The 15123-nt window shown below is 67.4% G+C and overlaps 3 protein-coding genes across 9 annotated transcripts; 2 read left to right on the forward strand and 1 right to left on the reverse strand.

The window, feature by feature from the left end:
* Positions 1–17: 17 nt before the first annotated feature.
* Positions 18–4556, forward strand: AKT1S1 (AKT1 substrate 1). The gene is given in 6 exon segments (XM_043534416.1): positions 18–151; positions 1428–1875; positions 2283–2360; positions 3579–3814; positions 3816–3857; positions 3859–4556. Coding segments are annotated over 5 exon segments (1011 nt in total). The 5' UTR covers positions 18–151; positions 1428–1433; the 3' UTR covers positions 4072–4556.
* LOC119564895 (DNA-directed RNA polymerases I, II, and III subunit RPABC5) lies at positions 3356–12019 on the forward strand. Of its 5 annotated transcripts, none has more exons than XM_037888349.2 (3): positions 3356–3379; positions 11167–11262; positions 11777–12019. In XM_037888349.2, the coding sequence occupies exons 1-3, from the start codon at positions 3372–3374 to the stop codon at positions 11883–11885; spliced, it is 213 nt and encodes a 70-aa protein (XP_037744277.1). In that variant the 5' UTR covers positions 3356–3371; the 3' UTR covers positions 11886–12019. The 5 variants fall into 5 exon arrangements, with proteins under 5 accessions (XP_037744277.1, XP_037744278.1, XP_037744279.1 ...); XM_037888350.2 differs by lacking the exon at positions 3356–3379 and adding an exon at positions 10042–10179; XM_037888351.2 differs by lacking the exon at positions 3356–3379 and adding an exon at positions 10128–10179 and having other exon boundaries at positions 11151–11262.
* LOC119564896 (tetraspanin-4) lies at positions 4687–9875 on the reverse strand. Of its 3 annotated transcripts, none has more exons than XM_037888352.2 (8): positions 9474–9875; positions 8883–8962; positions 8296–8487; positions 7758–7832; positions 7558–7659; positions 7351–7479; positions 5595–5678; positions 4687–5134 (listed from the first exon to the last, which is right to left on the reverse strand). In XM_037888352.2, exons 2-8 carry the CDS (start codon positions 8949–8951, stop codon positions 5066–5068), a joined length of 720 nt encoding a protein of 239 aa, XP_037744280.1. In that variant the 5' UTR covers positions 8952–8962; positions 9474–9875; the 3' UTR covers positions 4687–5065. The 3 variants fall into 3 exon arrangements, with proteins under 3 accessions (XP_037744280.1, XP_043390366.1, XP_037744281.1); XM_043534431.1 differs by having other exon boundaries at positions 8883–8967; positions 9480–9625; XM_037888353.2 differs by lacking the exon at positions 7758–7832 and having other exon boundaries at positions 9474–9649.
* Positions 12020–15123: the final 3104 nt, after the last annotated feature.

Genomic DNA, 15123 nt, shown 5'->3' on the forward strand with positions numbered 1-15123 from the left:
CCGCCATGCTTGTGCGGGGCGCGGTGTGGGGGGCGGGGCGGAACTGCTCCCGGGGTTATAGGTCAGGGGTCAGAGGGTGACGCCGCCGTGGGCCGCGCAGTGACCCTGGGGGCTGGGACGGACAGAGGGAGGCAGGAGGCGGCGGGGGCAGGTAACGGGCCCTCGGGAACCCAGGCGTCCGGGCTCCGCCGCCCCCGTACTCCCCACCCCTGGCAGGGAGAGAACCCAGACGTCCGGGCTCTGCCCGCTCCCCGTACCCCCCACCCCTGGCAGGGAGAGAACCCAGGCGTCCGGGCTCTGACCCCTCCCCGTACCCCCCACCGCTGGCAGGGAGAGAACCCAGGCGTCCGGGCTCCGCTCCCCCCGTATCCTCCACCCCTGGCAGGGAGAGAACCCAGGCGTCCGGGCTCCGCTCCCCCCGTATGCTCCTCCCCTGGCAGGGAGAAAACCCAGGCGTCCGGGCTCCGCTCCCCCCGTATCCTCCACCCCTGGCAGGGAGAGAACCCAGGCGTCCGGGCTCTGCTCCCCCCGTACCCCCCACCCTGGCAGGGAGAGAACCCAGGCGTCTGGGCTCCGCTCCCCCCGTACCCCCCACCCCTGGCAGGGAGAGAACCCAGGCGTCCGGGCTCTGCTCCCCCCGTACCCCCCACCCCTGGCAGGGAGAGAACCCAGGCGTCCGGGCTCTGCTCCCCCCGTACCCCCCACCCCTGGCAGGGAGAGAACCCAGGCGTCCGGGCTCTGCTCCCCCCGTACCCCCCACCCTGGCAGGGAGAGAACCCAGGCGTCTGGGCTCCGCTCCCCCCGTACCCCCCACCCCTGGCAGGGAGAGAACCCAGGCGTCCGGGCTCTGCTCCCCCCGTACCCCCCACCCCTGGCAGGGAGAGAACCCAGGCGTCCGGGCTCCGCTCCCCCGTATGCTCCACCCCTGGCAGGGAGAGAACCCAGGCGTCCGGGCTCCGCTCCCCCCGTACCCCGCACCCCTGGCAGGGAGAGAACCCAGACGTCCGGGCTCTGCTCCCCCCGTACCCCCCACCCCTGGCAGGGAGAGAACCCAGGCGTCCGGGCTCTGCTCCCCCCGTACCCCCCACCCCTGGCAGGGAGAGAACCCAGGCGTCCGGGCTCTGCTCCCCCCGTACCCCCCACCCCTGGCAGGGAGAGAACCCAGGCGTCCGGGCTCCCAGTCCCCGACCCTGCTCTAACCACTAGCCCCCACTCCCCTCCCTGAGGTAGGAAAGAACCCAGGCGTCCTGACTCCCAGCTCCCCCTCCCTGAGCCAGGAGGGAACCCAAGCATCCGGGCTCTGCCCCCCAGACCATGCCCACCCAAGCTGGGAGAGAACCCAGGCGTCCGGGCTCCCAGCCCCCCACCCCCTCACCGAGGCAGGCAAGAACCCAGGCGTCCGGGCGCTCACCCCCTGTCTCCCGCAGGCCAGGATGACGGGCATGGCCGACAACCACCGGGAGAGCTGGGCGGGGCTGATCGCGGAGGCCGAGCGGTACCGGCGCCGGACGGGGAACGAGGTGGTTCTGATCACGGCTTACCGGGCCCCGCAGCCGGGCGGCTTCGCCTACACCCAGCACGGCTGCGGGGCCCTGGGCGACGCCACCCGCCGCTACCTGGAGGACATCGCCGTGGTCCACAAGACCACGGCTTTTACCTATGCCGCCCGGCCCGCACCTGCCCCCCGGCCGCCCCCCAGCCCCTACTCCCGCAGCTGCCCCCCCCAGGACCCGCCCACCAGCCCCCACTGGATCGCGGGCGCCCAGGGAGCCCCGGCTGAGGCCGTCGGGGGGCAGGAGGAAGAGGAGAAAAACATGCCGGCTCCCAGGGAGATGGAGTCACCGGGGAAGCAGCAGCCCCCCAGCGACACCACGGGTAAGTCCGTGCCCCCCCCAACGGGAGGGGGGAGGGGTGGTCTGTCTACCTACATCCCACCCTAGAGGGGCTGCATCTCGGCGCCAGGCAGAAGGATCTGTGTGCCCCACCCCAGAAGGGATGCATCTCGGTGCCAGGCAAGGGGACCCAGGCCCGGGACCCACCCCAGAGGGGCCACGTCATGGTGCCAGGCAAGGGGTCTGCGTCTACCAGCACCGGGCGAGGCGTCCCCAGCTCCCATGCCCCACCCCAGAGGGGCTGCATCTCGGCACCAGGCAAGGGGACCTGTACACCCAGCCCCTGCGCCCCATCCCACTTCCTGCACCGGGTGAGGGGACCCCGCATACCCAGCGCCCCACCCCAGAGGTGGCTGCGTCTCCTCACGGGGCCCTTCTGCGGCTCCCCAGGTCTCTTTGTGATGGACGAGGACTCCCCCAGCCAGGACTACGAGCCCTTCTTCGATTCGGACCCGGAGAGCACTGACGGTAGGTTTGGGGGGGCTGTCGGGGGGTGTCATGGAGTCACCGAGGCGATGTCCGCACGAAGCCAGCCAGGAGTCGGGGGGGGGGCGGGACCCTCCTCTCTCGGAGCTACTGTCCCCAGGGCAAGACGCTGCCCCAGCTTCCACCTTCCTGGGGCTGATCCCCGAGCATTCAGCCTCCCCGTCCACACCAGGCGCTTCCCGCAGTGAGTCCGCCCAGCGGGGGTCCTGGGGGAGCCAGGGGGCCCCGCCCCCCAACTCCGCAGCCAGCCGTGACCGTCAGCCAGCCGGGGACACAGAAGTTTTATTAGCCGACAGGAACACGGCATAGAACAGAGCTTGTGAGCACAGAAATCGGGGACTTTCAGCCAAGTCCATCTTGGGGAGTCCTGGGCCAGACGCCCTGGACTCCTCCTCACCCCCCCCACTCTCTCACACACACACACACACACACACACACACACACACACACAGAGTCCCCAGACTCCCTGTGATCCGCCCCTTGTTCTTGCTGGTCTTTGTCTCTCTTCTGGGGCACAGAGTCACTTGGTCGCACGCCCCTCCTGGGGCTCAGGTTACCGGCCATCCCCTACGTGCAGACCTCAGAGCTGCCTCGCCTGCCCCCAGGGGCCTCAGCGAAAGTCTCACACACACAATTTCCATCACCTAGCACTGGTGCTGCGGACAGGGAAACTGAGGCACGCAGAGGCCGGTAAAACTCACGTGCGACATCATAAGGAGACTAAAACCCCACCTCCATCTCACCCCGTGGGGCTGAGGGGAGGGAGCCTGCCAGAGAGGGTGGGGGAAAGGGTGGAGGCAGCGGGGCTGTCTGGGGGCTGGGGTCCCCCTCTTAACTCTCTTCCCTCCCCAGATGGCAGCCTGAGCGAGGAGGCGCCCGCCCAGCCCCCGCCCGCCCCCCCCAACCACCAGTACGCCAAGTCACTGCCCGTCTCCGTGCCCGTCTGGGCCTTCCGGCAGGCGGGGCCCGAGCAGCGCTCATCTGACGAGGAGAATGCCAAGGTGGGGGGCCCGGCGGGGGAACGGGGGGCCCCTGGCCCTGGTTGGAGTCTTAGCAGGGTGGGGGGGGTCTGTCTCAGAGAGCAGAGGTCGTGGCGGTTGCGGGGGAGAATCCGGCCGCAGGGGGAGAGGTGGGGCGGGGGGTGTTAGGGTCCCTGGCTGGTGCCCCTGGCGCTAACCCCTCCCCCTCCCCACCCCCCAGCACTCGTCCCCCGACCTGGAGAAGATCGCGGCCAGCATGCGGGCACTGGCCCTGCGTGGCTCCGACGGCACCGAGATGTTCGGGGACCTGCCCCGCCCCCGCCTCAACACCGGGGACCTCCAGAAACTGCAGCGGAAGTATTGACCTCCCCCCGCTGGGGGAGGGGCCCCGACAGCGCCCCCTCCCTTGGACACTACACCCCCCCCAATGGCAGGGCAAGGGGGATTTCCCCCCCCGCCCCCCCCCCGCCCCGGCCCCAAACAGGCCTGTGGTGACAGAGGGCTCTCTGGGACGCCGTGAGCCGGTGGAACTACCTGCCACCGCATCTAAGCTGCGGGGGGATATTAGCTGACTGCTCACGCTACAGGATCACGAGGGTTGCGGGGAGATGATGGGGGGGCCCTGTGTCCCTCCCCCTCCACACTCCATCCCCTCCCACAGCAGCAGATGTGGTGGGGAGCCCCTCCGGTCCCCCCAGCACTACAGCTACTGAGAGGGGAGCACCCCCGATGCCCCCTCCACACACTACAGGGGACACTGCCCCCCCCCCCCCCGAAAGTGTCTTAATAGATTTTTGTAAGGCCCTCCGTTTGCACATGAGCTGTTCCCCCGGAAAGGGGGGGCAGTTTCCCCAAACCCCCCTATGGGGGGGGGGCTCTGCTGTCAGCCTCCAGGAGAGACTTCTCCCCCCTGCACCCCAGAACTGACACCCTAATTTTTGGGGGGTGGAGGGAACTGCCCCCTCCTTTGAGAGGACAGGCAGGGGCTGGCTTTCCGAGCCCAGCCTCGGTACCTGACCCCAGAGGGTCCCTGGCCCGGACCCCCACCACCACCCCTTCTTTTGTACCAGATGTTCAGGGGCCCTGGCCCTGCCCCTTTATTTTTGTCCAAAGATGATTGGTGGGTCAGGGCGCGGGGAGCCCCGCCCCTCCATCCCCTTGTTGGCCAATAAAAAGATGCCAACTTTTACCAGCTTCAGCCGTTGGTGCCTCTGATTTTGGGGGGGATGACAGCCAGAGGGCCGGGGGGGGGTGTCTCTGCTTCCCAGGGTGTGTGAGCTCCTAGCCCCTCTCTACCCCCCTCCCCCAGGCAGAGCTGGAGCCAGATGCCAGACACAGAACCATTTATTGTGTTGGGCGTGGGGCAGGATAGCAGAAATGGAGGGGGTGGGGGCTGTCCTCCATGGGGGAACCAAACAGGCTTGGGGGTGGCAGAGGGCTCTCTGTGCCCCCCCGCCCACCACCACCCGAGCCGGTGGAACTACCCACCACCGCATCTCAGCCGCAGGGGCATATTAGTGGGTTGGGGAGAATGGTCTCACTCCGGCCTGGACTTCAAGCCCCTGCTGTAGGATGTGACTCCCACCAGGCTCTGTAAGTGGGGGGGGGGCTGGGGTTCACCCCTTGCTCTGTTGGTGATGGGAGGCCAGGCTGGCAGGGGGAACAGGTGTAAAAAGGGACTGGGGGGGAGACTCCAGGCCCCCCCTGTCAGTGGTAGTATTTCTCCACCTTCAGCACTTGGCAGTACATCAGCATGGAGGAGACAAGGCCCAGGACCTAGAGGAGAAAGAGGAGGGTGAGGTGAGGGGGCCAGCAAATGGACCTGGGCGATTTAGCGGGGGGGCCTGCATCCCTGCCCGTCCTGGCTACTAGCCAGCACTGGCCCTAGCCTCCAGAAACCAATCTCATTCTTCTCTAAGCCACACGTCCTGCGGGCATCACAACATCCCGCAGCAGGGAGTTCCGCCAGTTAACGGGGCGTTGGGTGAAGCCTTAGGTGTGTCTTAAACCCGCTGCCTGTTAACGGCAGCGGGTGACCCCTGGTTCGTGGGTCAGGTGACGGGTGAATAATGCCCCCCACTTCCCCCCACCCCGGTGCATCCCCCCCCATGGCCTTTTCACCTCCCCTCACCCCAAAGCTGGGCCAGCCCCCACCGCGCCTTCGGTCCCTTTTCCAAGTCTCATAGAGCTTTGGGGATCTCCCCGGGGGCCCCCCCTCGCCCCAGGCCCCCCTCACCTGGACGACAGCAATGCAGGCAGCGAAAATGCCCATGGCCCAGACGTTCTCCCCCACCCAGGACTTCACCTTCTCGTAGCAGGGCTGGAGAATGGGAGAATCACAGAAACGGGGGGGTCACTGAGCCAGGCCCCCGCCTGACCCGGGCCGGGATCCTGCTGGCGGCTCCACTCCCCCCTGAGATCACCCCTCCCCACGGCCAGGCCCTCTGCCCTGTCATGTTGCTCCCCTCGGCCTGACCTGCAGTGCAGTGCCCTGGACTGGCCCCCGCTCCCCCCCCATTCCACCACCCCTCCCCCCAGGAACGCAGCCCGGGACCGCCTGAGCCGCTATGGCCGGGCCCCGTTCAGTGCGGGAGCCGGTGTCACCTCAGATCTTCCCGTCCTGCGGGCAGGGCCGGGCGCTGGGAGCCGATTTCCGAGCCAAATTCGCCTTCCCATCATCCCGTTCACAAAACGCTCGACCGGGCCCCGGGGCCGGCGCTAATTCTGAAGGGTCCGGCCCCAGTTTGCTACGAGCCAGGCCCCTGGGACGGCGGCAAACGCCTCCCTGACGGCCGGATCGGGCGCGTCTCCGGCGGCCCCCGCCCCGCGAGGGCGGCAATCAGGGCAGCCCGGCGCCGCGGGGTCGTCATGAATCCGTGCTGGCTAGTACGTGAGAGCCGGAGAGCAGTTCCGACCGTGCCCTCCACGGGCCTTACCTGGCCTTAGGGACCGCCCCCTCCTCACCCGGGCGTAGGGACCGTGTCCTCCTCGGGCCTTATCCACCCATACTGACTGCCCCCTCCTCACCCGGGCGTAGGGACCGTGTCCTCCTCGGGCCTTATCCACCCATACTGACCGCGCCCTCCTCGGGCCTTATCCGACCGCACCCTCCTTGGACCTTATCCACCCATACTGACTGGCCCCTTCTCAGGCCTCACCCGCCCGTAGGGACCGTGCCCTCCTCAGGCCTTATCCACCCATACTGACTGCCCCCTCCTCACCCAACCGTAGGGACCGCACCCTCCTCGGGCCTTACCCAGCTGTAACGACCAGCCCCTCCTCGGGCCTTAGCCGGGCATAGGGACCGCACCCTTCTCAGGCCTTATCCACCCCTACTGACTGCCCCCTCCTCAGGCCTTACCCGGGCGTACCGACCCCCCCCCCCCCAAGGGCTATAGGGACCGCCCGCTCCTAGGGCCTTACCCACCCCTACCGACCGACCGACCCCTCCTCTGGCCTTACCCGGCTGAACCAATTTTCGCCCCCTCCCCGTCCCAGGCATTACTCAGCCATAATGACCAACTGCCCCCTTCCCCCTAGGTGTTACCAGATGGACTGACTGGATGTCCCCTCTGGGCATTACCTGGCCACAGTGACCAGTTGCCCCCTTATCCCCTGGGGCATTACTGGCTGGATTGACCGTCCACCCGTTCACCGTCCCAGACATTACCCAGCAATAGTGACCAGCCACCCCCTCCTGCCCAGACATTACCCAGCTGTACCCGACCAGGTACTCCGTCCCCCCAGGCTGTTACCTGGCAATACTGACCGGCTGACCCCTCCCCCCAGGGCCTTACCCAGCCATAGTGACCAGCCACCCCTCCCCCTGGGCATTACCTGGCCATAGCGACTGGCTGCACCTTCCCCCCGGGTGTTACCCGGCCCCAGTGACCAGCCACCCCTCCCACTGTGCCCTAGCCCCACCGAGCTGCAGGAGACGGGGTGTCTGGGGTGTTCGGGGGGGGCTGTTAAGGGCAGGGAGGGGCACTCACCTCCTGCCACCAGGCGGCGCCGATGCCGGAGCAGGGGGCGCCGTGCTCCAGGCAGCAGGACTGGGGCACCCCCGTCCCGTTGCGCACCTCAAACCAGTCGGTGTAATTCTGCACCCCGCAGCACCGGAACTGGGGGGGAGAGGAGCGTCAGACACTGGGGGGGGAACCGGCGGTGGGGGGGACTGTAGGGTGCTGGGGGGGGCTCACCTCGGTCTGCACCGTGTCCCAGGCCTGGGTCAGCGCCGGCTCCCCCGGGGCCCCGTATCGCCGCAGCCCCAACTTCAGGTCGTCCTGAGCGTATCTGTCAAACTGAGACCCAGAGCGGGTCGGCCAGGGGGGCAGTAAACAGGGGGAGGGGCCGGGGGGGGCCATGCAGTGGGGGAGGGGAGAGGGGGGTGCCCCCTTACCTGCCCCCGGCAGGTGTAGAAGGCCAGGCCCCCGCTCAGCTCCAGCAGGACGATGGTGAGGAGAACCACGAAGAACTGGGGGAGTGGGAGACGGATCAGAGCCCCCCCCCCAGGGCAGCAGGGGGGACCCTCCTCCCCACTCAGCAATGGGGGGGTCCCAGGCTCCCTGCTGCCCATAACCCCCCCTTGTTCTCCCTCCCCTGCAGGCAGCCTCCCCACGTACCCCCCAAGCCACCCCCACCACATAGCCCCCGCCTGTACCGCCCCTTGCCCGTAATCCCTCTCCCCTCCCCTTGTGCTCCCTCCCCTGCAGGCAGCCCTCCCAGCCTCCCCACGTACCCCCGAAACCACCCCCATCACATGCCGCCTGCCCCCCCGCCCGACCCCCCTGCTCGACCCCCCCACTCGTAACCCACACCTCCCTCTCGGTATCCGTCCCCGGCCTACCCCACAGGTGGAGGGCCCTGCCCCCGTCGCCCAGCCCCCCAGCTTGCGCCGAGCCCCCCAGCTTGCCCCCCGGCTTGCCCCCCGGCCCTACCGTCAGCAGGAGGCAGCGCTGCTCGGTGGCGGCCCCCAGGCAGCCGAGGAAGCCCAGGGCCATCACCACGGCCCCCGCGGCCATCACCAGCCCGGCGACCCCCAGGGACGGGAGCGAGAGAGACAGGGTGGAGAACCGGCCCTGCGAGAGAGCGAGCCAGAGCCCCACGCCCAGCGCCCCACAGCCTCCCAGCTGGGGGGGGCGCAGTCAGGGGACCCAGCCACAGCCCAGCGCCCCACAGCCCCCTAGCCCCACGCCCAGTACCCCACAGCCCCCTAGTTGGGGGGGGGGGTTAGGGGACCCAGCCACAGCCCAGTGCCCCACAGCCCCCCAGTTGGGGGGGGTCAGGGGACCCAGCCACAGCCCCATGCCCAGTGCCCCACAGCCCCACGCCCAGCGCCCCACAGCTGGGGGGGAGTCAGGGGTACCTGGCCACAGCCCCCCGCCCGGCGCCCCCCTGCCCGGCGTGCCACAGCCCCCCCAGCTGCGGGGGGTCAGGGGCACCCAGCCACAAGTCCCCACCCAGCGCCCCCCAGCTGCCCCCCCCCCCGGGCACTGCTGCAGGGACGCTCGCAGCCGAGACTCACCCAGAAGATCAGGTTGAAGATGAAAAGCTCCAGCTTGAGACAGAAGAGGCAGCGCTGGGTCGGGCCCATAGTGCAGGAACCTGGGGGTGGGGGGGACAGCAGAGCCGGGTGTTGGGGGGCAGCACCCCGGGGGGGCTCCCCCCCACCCTGCCGGTGCCCCTCATTCCCGACCTGCAGCCCCCTGCTAGCCCAGCCCCGGGCTCCTCCCACCCCACTTTGCTCGGTTCCCCTTCGCCTCTCAGCTGGTCCCTGACCTGGCGGGGGGGGGGGGCGGGGGGCAGTGACCCATCCTGGTTCCCTTGCCCCCCCCCCATTCCCTGTCAGTCCCGGGGGACTGGAGCACGTGGGGGTTCTGGGTCCCCAGATCCACTGGGCCCAGGGAAGCTGCGGAAGGAGGGGGGGCCCAGAATATCCCCCCTCCCCGGGGGGAGCAAGTGGAGATGTTGTGGCCCCCCGCCCGGCCCCCCGAGTTCCATGGAGTTTGGGGGCTGGAAAGTTCCGTCCTAGCAGCCCCCCCGATCGCATCCGCTGTCCCCCCCCAACCCCGCCAAACGTTCTCAGCGGGTCCCTGGGCATCGCGCCGCCCCTCACCTGGGCCCCCGGGCGGCGGCGGGGTTGGGGGGCGCTGCTGGAGCCCCCTAAACTGCGGGTGCTGCTCGCTCGGCCTCGGGGGGGGGGGGCAGGATGGATGGGGGGAAATTCCAGGCTCAGCGAGGGGGAGGAAATGGGAGGGGAGGGAGTAGGAGGGGCGGGGTCTGGGGAAGGGGCTGGAGAGGGAGGGGCTGGCGTGTATGGGGGAGGGGTCTGGGGAAGGGGCTGGAGGGGCTGGGGGTCTCTGGGGGCGAGATCTGGGGAAGGGGCTGGAGGTGGAGGGGCTGGGGGTGTATGGGGGAGGGGCTGGGGCGTCTCTGGGGGCGGGATCTGGGGCTGGGGGTCTCTGGGAGCGGGGGCTGGGGAAGGGGCTGGAGGGGGAGGGGTTGGGGGGTCTATGGGGGAGGGGAAAAGCTTATAGGGGGCCGGGGGGGCCGCGGGGGAATTGGGGGTGACGGGCTGAAGGGGGGGGGCTCCGGGGCTGTTCGGTTCCAGGTGGGGGGGACTCATTTCCGAGTTCAGATCCGACCCTCCTGCCCCCCCCAACCTGCCCCGCCGACCCCCCGTAACCCCGCGCGCAGAGGGCTGAATCTGCCCCTCCCCCGCCGCTGGCCCCACCCCCCGCCGCCCCCTAGCGGCCGGCGCCGACCCGACATAAACAAGCGGCCGCAGCGGGAGGCGAGTTGAGCGCTGGGGGCTGCGCAGGGTGAGTGTCCGACCCCCCCCCCCCGGGCCCCTCGCGGCTGTGAGGGGGGGGGGCAGGATGAGTGTCCGACTCCCCCCCCGGGCCTCTCGCGGCTGTGAGGGGGGGGGGGCAGGGTGAGTGTCCGACTCCCCCCCCGGGCCTCTCGCGGCTGTGAGGGGGGGGGCAGGATGAGTGTCCGACTCCCCCCTCCGGGCCTCTCGCGGCTGTGAGGGGGGGGGGCAGGATGAGTGTCCGACTCCCCCCTCCGGGCCTCTCGCGGCTGTGAGGGGGGGGGGGCAGGATGAGTGTCCGACTCCCCCCTCCGGGCCTCTCGCGGCTGTGAGGGGGGGGGGGGCAGGATGAGTGTCCGACTCCCCCCCCGGGCCTCTCGCGGCTGTGAGGGGGGGGCAGGGTGAGTGTCCGACTTCCCCCACCCCCGGGCCCTTCGCGGCTGTGGGGAGGGGCAGGATGAGTGTCCGACACCCCCCCCCGGGCCCCTCGCGGCTGGGGGGGGGGCAGGGTGACTGTCCGACTCCCCCCCCCCCGGGCCTCTCGCGGCTGTGGGGAGGGGCAGGATGAGTGTCCGACTCCCCTCCCCCCGCGGGCCCCTCGCGGCTGCTGGGGGGGGGGCAGGGTGAGTGTCCGACTCCCCCCCCCCGGGCCCCTCGCGGCTGCTGGGGGGGGGCAGGGTGAGTGTCCGACTCCCCCCCCCGGGCCCCTCGCGGCTGCTGGGGGGGGCAGGGTGAGTGTCCGACTCCCCCCCCCCGGCCCCTCGCGGCTGCTGGGGGGGGGGGGGCAGGGTGAGTGTCCGACTCCCCCCCCCGGCCCCTCGCGGCTGCTGGGGGGGGGGCAGGGTGAGTATCCGACTCCCCCCCCCCGGGCCCCTCGCGGCTGCTGGGGGGCAGGGGTTGTTGGGTGCAAAGGGACGGGGGATTGGGGGGGGGTCTCTGGGGCCGGGAGTCGCTGCCCCCGCCCCGCTATTCCCAGCTCAGTGTCTCTCCCCCCCAGGATGATCATCCCGGTCCGGTGCTTCACCTGCGGGAAGGTGGTGGGCAACAAGTGGGAGGCGTATCTGGGGCTGCTGCAGGCGGAGTACACAGAGGGGTAAGCGGGGTGCGCCCCACTCCCGACCCGCAGCCCCCCACTCCCCCGCAGCCCGGCCGGTGCGCCCCACTCCCGACCCGCAGCCCCCCCCTCCCCCGCAGCCCGGCCGGTGCGCCCCACTCCGGACCTGCAGCCCCCCCCCTCCCCACAGCCCCCCCCCCCGCCGGTGCGCCCCACTCCCGACCCGCAGCCCCCCACTCCCCGCAGCCCGGCCGGTGCGCCCCACTCCCGACCCGCAGGCCCCCCCTCCCCCGCAGCCCGGCCGGTGCGCCCCACTCCAGACCCGCAGCCCCCCCGCAGCCCGGCCGGTGCGCCCCACTCCCGACCCGCAGCCCCCCCCTCCCCCCCTCGGCCGGTGCGCCCCACTCCGGACCCGCAGCCCCCCCCCAGCAGCCCGGCCTGTGCGCCCCACTCCCGACCTGCAGCCCCCCTCCGGCCGGTGCGCCCCACTCCGGACCCGCAGCCCCCCCAGCTCTGTCTCTCTCTCTCTCTCTCTCTCTCTCTCCCCGCCCAGGGACGCCCTGGACGCCCTGGGGCTGAAGCGATACTGCTGTCGCCGGATGCTCCTGTCCCACGTGGATCTGATCGAGAAGCTGCTGAATTACGCCCCCCTGGAGAAATAGCACCCGCCGCGGGGGGGGGGGCCGCACGATGGGCCCCCCCGGGCCGGGCCCCGAGTCCTCGCTGCCCGATCTAATCTGATGCTTCAGCGTGGGGGAAGCGCTGCCTCCCTGCAATAAACCCCCCGCCAGAGGTGCACCTGTGTCTGCAGCCTGTTTTTCCCCCCCCCCCAGCCTTCCCCCCACTAAGCCTGTGTCTCCCTAGTGCCCCTTCCCACCCCCGCCGTCCTGCAGCCAGGAGCCCCTCCCCACACCAGGCCATACAAAGACGTGTCTGGTGATTTCATGATGGAGGTTCCAGGTCTGTTGGGCAGAGTTAAGGGGATGGCTGCCCAGTGGGGGGCAGAGTTAAGGGGGGGGGGGAAATGTGCCATCTTAATGCTGTTGCTGATAACCTGGAAAGACGGTTGGAAAAGGTGAGGTGGGGGCTCTGGAAAACTACAAGCCCCTGCCCCCCAAGGGGTGCTGGGAGAGGTAGCTGCAGATCACCGGGGAACGGGCCTGGGGCTCCAGAACAGGGGTGTGGATCTAGACCATGCGCCAGCCCATGGACGCAGGCATCCATCTAGAACCCGATCTAGAACCGGAGGAGGAGATCCGAAGCACGGGAGCGGATAAACGCAGGGCGTTGATCTGGAACCCAGCAGGGCAAATCCTGCTGGTGGCTCTGGAAGACACCGGATAAATCTAGAACCCTGGTCCCCTGCCGCCCAAACCAACTGCCCCTGGACTTCCTAAAACTAGAGCTGACAATTTGCTAACTTGAAGCGTTGCAACCCCCCCCCCCTCCCCCGGCAGGCCCAAGGGTAGCCGCATAAAGCGGAACAGGATCACCGGAGTAAACTGCGTTCGTAGCACAAGTGATGGGGATGTGATCACATTTATAACGTGCAAGCAGAGTCCAGCCCCGTCCCAGCTGGGGCTGATTTCACAAAGCCAGAAACAATTCTGAGGCAAAGCAGCTAGGAGGAAAGTTTCAAACCAAAATGGAGGATCGTTCAAAAACATTTAACGGGCTGTCCAAAAAGCCAGGAGCAAGAAAGGCTGGATGGGTTTTAAAAAATAAAACAGCCTAATTGAAAGGGGAAGCAAAAGGACCTATGAAATAATGTAACAAATGGAAGCAAGGGGTAGTTGCTAATAATAATCAGCAGTTAGGAATTGTAGAAAATTGATAAGGGAAGGAAAAGGACACCAGGAGACATCCATGGCCAGCGTAATTAAGGATACTGAAAGAGTTATTTTAAGTATATTAGTGGTATTGGTCCACTCCTAGATGAACATGTTAAAATAGCAATAATAATGCAGAAAAGACAGAATTGTTCAGTATTTCTGATCTGTATTTGAGTAAAAAAAAAAAAATGTAGTCATAATTCATGATAACACTTTCCATTCCACTAGTATCTGGAGGCTGGTGAACAGCAGCTATTGAAGTGAGATATTTTTAAATCAGGTCCAGAGAACGTCCACCCAAGAGTTTTAAAAGAGCTGGCCGAGGAGTTTGCTGGACCATTAATGTTGCTTTTTTCCAATGTCTCAGCACGCTGGGGAAGTGCCAGAAGACAGGATGAAAGCCAGTGTTGTGCTAATATTGAAAAAGAGTAAATGGGCAAACCCAGGTAATTGAAGCCAGACATTGATCCGGGCAAGATAACAGTGAGGCTGATATGTAACTCGATTAATAACAACTGAGAGGTCGGTGATGCCATTAATGCCAATGAACATGGGTTTATGAAAACCAGCTCATCAAACTAACTTGTGGCGAGGTAATTGTGCTGAGGTGTTTGCCTTGGTACCACAGGGCCAATTTGATTAAAAACGAGACCCATATAAAATTAACATGGCCCCCGTTAAAAGATTGAACACTGTCTGCGCGGGCTCCCAACGGAGTTCTAGGCGGGGAATCGTCAGGCATGTTTGGGGTGTCCCGCAAGGAACTGGTCGTGGCCCTGCGCGGGGTAATGTTTTTACCAAGAAGTTGGAGGAAAACAGAAAACCAGCCCCACTAAAGGCTGCAGATGACCCCAAACTTGGGGGCGAGGTGAGTTACCCACCTAAAGCAAGTCAGTCCTAGAGAGCAATCCGGATCGGCAGGGCCCGAGCCCCCAGCGTGTTTAAACACAGCTCCAGGGAAATGTAAACGTCTGGGCGCAGCGAATGGTGGCCGAACCCGAGCTCCCAGGGGGCCACGGGCGTGTCGCGGAGCAGCGATTGGCTTCGGCCTTGGGGCGCCCAGGGCCCCAATTCCAGGAGGCCGGGGATGAGTCTGGTGGGTTCCCAGAAAACCTGCCTTAAAGTGATGCCAGGAGCCTAGCTTGGCCGCTCCCCCCCAGGGCAGGTGCAGGGGGGCAGAGACTGGTGGCAGGTCCCTAGAGAGGGCAACAAATATGAGTCCACAGGCTTGGCAGCCTGGCGGTGGGAGGGCAGCCGTGGGCCCAGGCTGGGCCGTGCCTCAGGCCGGAGCCAGCCTGGGAAGGAGCTGGAGGTAGGGGGCAGATTCCTACATGTTGCTTTTGGGCCTGAGAATCAGTGACCCTCCCCCATGGGGGCAGCCCTTGGGGGGCACCGCAAAGCCCTGGGATTCTCAGCTTCCATGGGAAACACCCAGAGCCTGAACACCCCCCGCCACGTGTGCCCCTTAGCTAGCTGGGGGGGGGGGCGTGTGCTCTCCCCCCTCAGTTGGTCTGTACCTGGCATCTCTTATAGTCTCAGTGGAAGCCCCACAGTGCAGGCACCGGCTCTTGGGGGGCAGCCCCTCCACCACGGGGGTCCCAGGCCATGAGAGGCAACTCCCAACCCTCACACACACTGAGATCAGGGCCCACACCGGGCACCGCCCAGACCCTTCCCCCAGACAGAGCTCAGGGTCCCCCTGTGCCAGGCTAGGGGGGCACAGACAGGGCAGCACTGGGGCCACACAAAGGGGGGTGGACCAGGCTGAGGGCAGCTCCCACCCCTGGGTATTTTTCTAGCCAGGAGGGTGGGGGCAATGATGCTGCCAAAGGGGACTGGGGGGTGTCCAGGAAGCCCCCACCCAAAGATGCCACCTCCACACCCAAGACCCCACTTCCTGGATGAGTGGCCACAATGGGCAGCCAGGGCTCAGGGGTGACAGAGCCCCCAGCTCTAAGCCACACCCCCACAGGGGGCCCCCCCCAATCACCACACAGCTACCACTTAGTACATCGGGGGGCGGGGGGAGAGCTAGGATGCCTGCGTTCTGCCCCCAGCTCCAGCAGAT

Source organism: Chelonia mydas, chromosome 23, assembly GCF_015237465.2.
Source record: "Chelonia mydas isolate rCheMyd1 chromosome 23, rCheMyd1.pri.v2, whole genome shotgun sequence".
Taxonomy (NCBI): Eukaryota; Metazoa; Chordata; order Testudines; family Cheloniidae; genus Chelonia; species Chelonia mydas.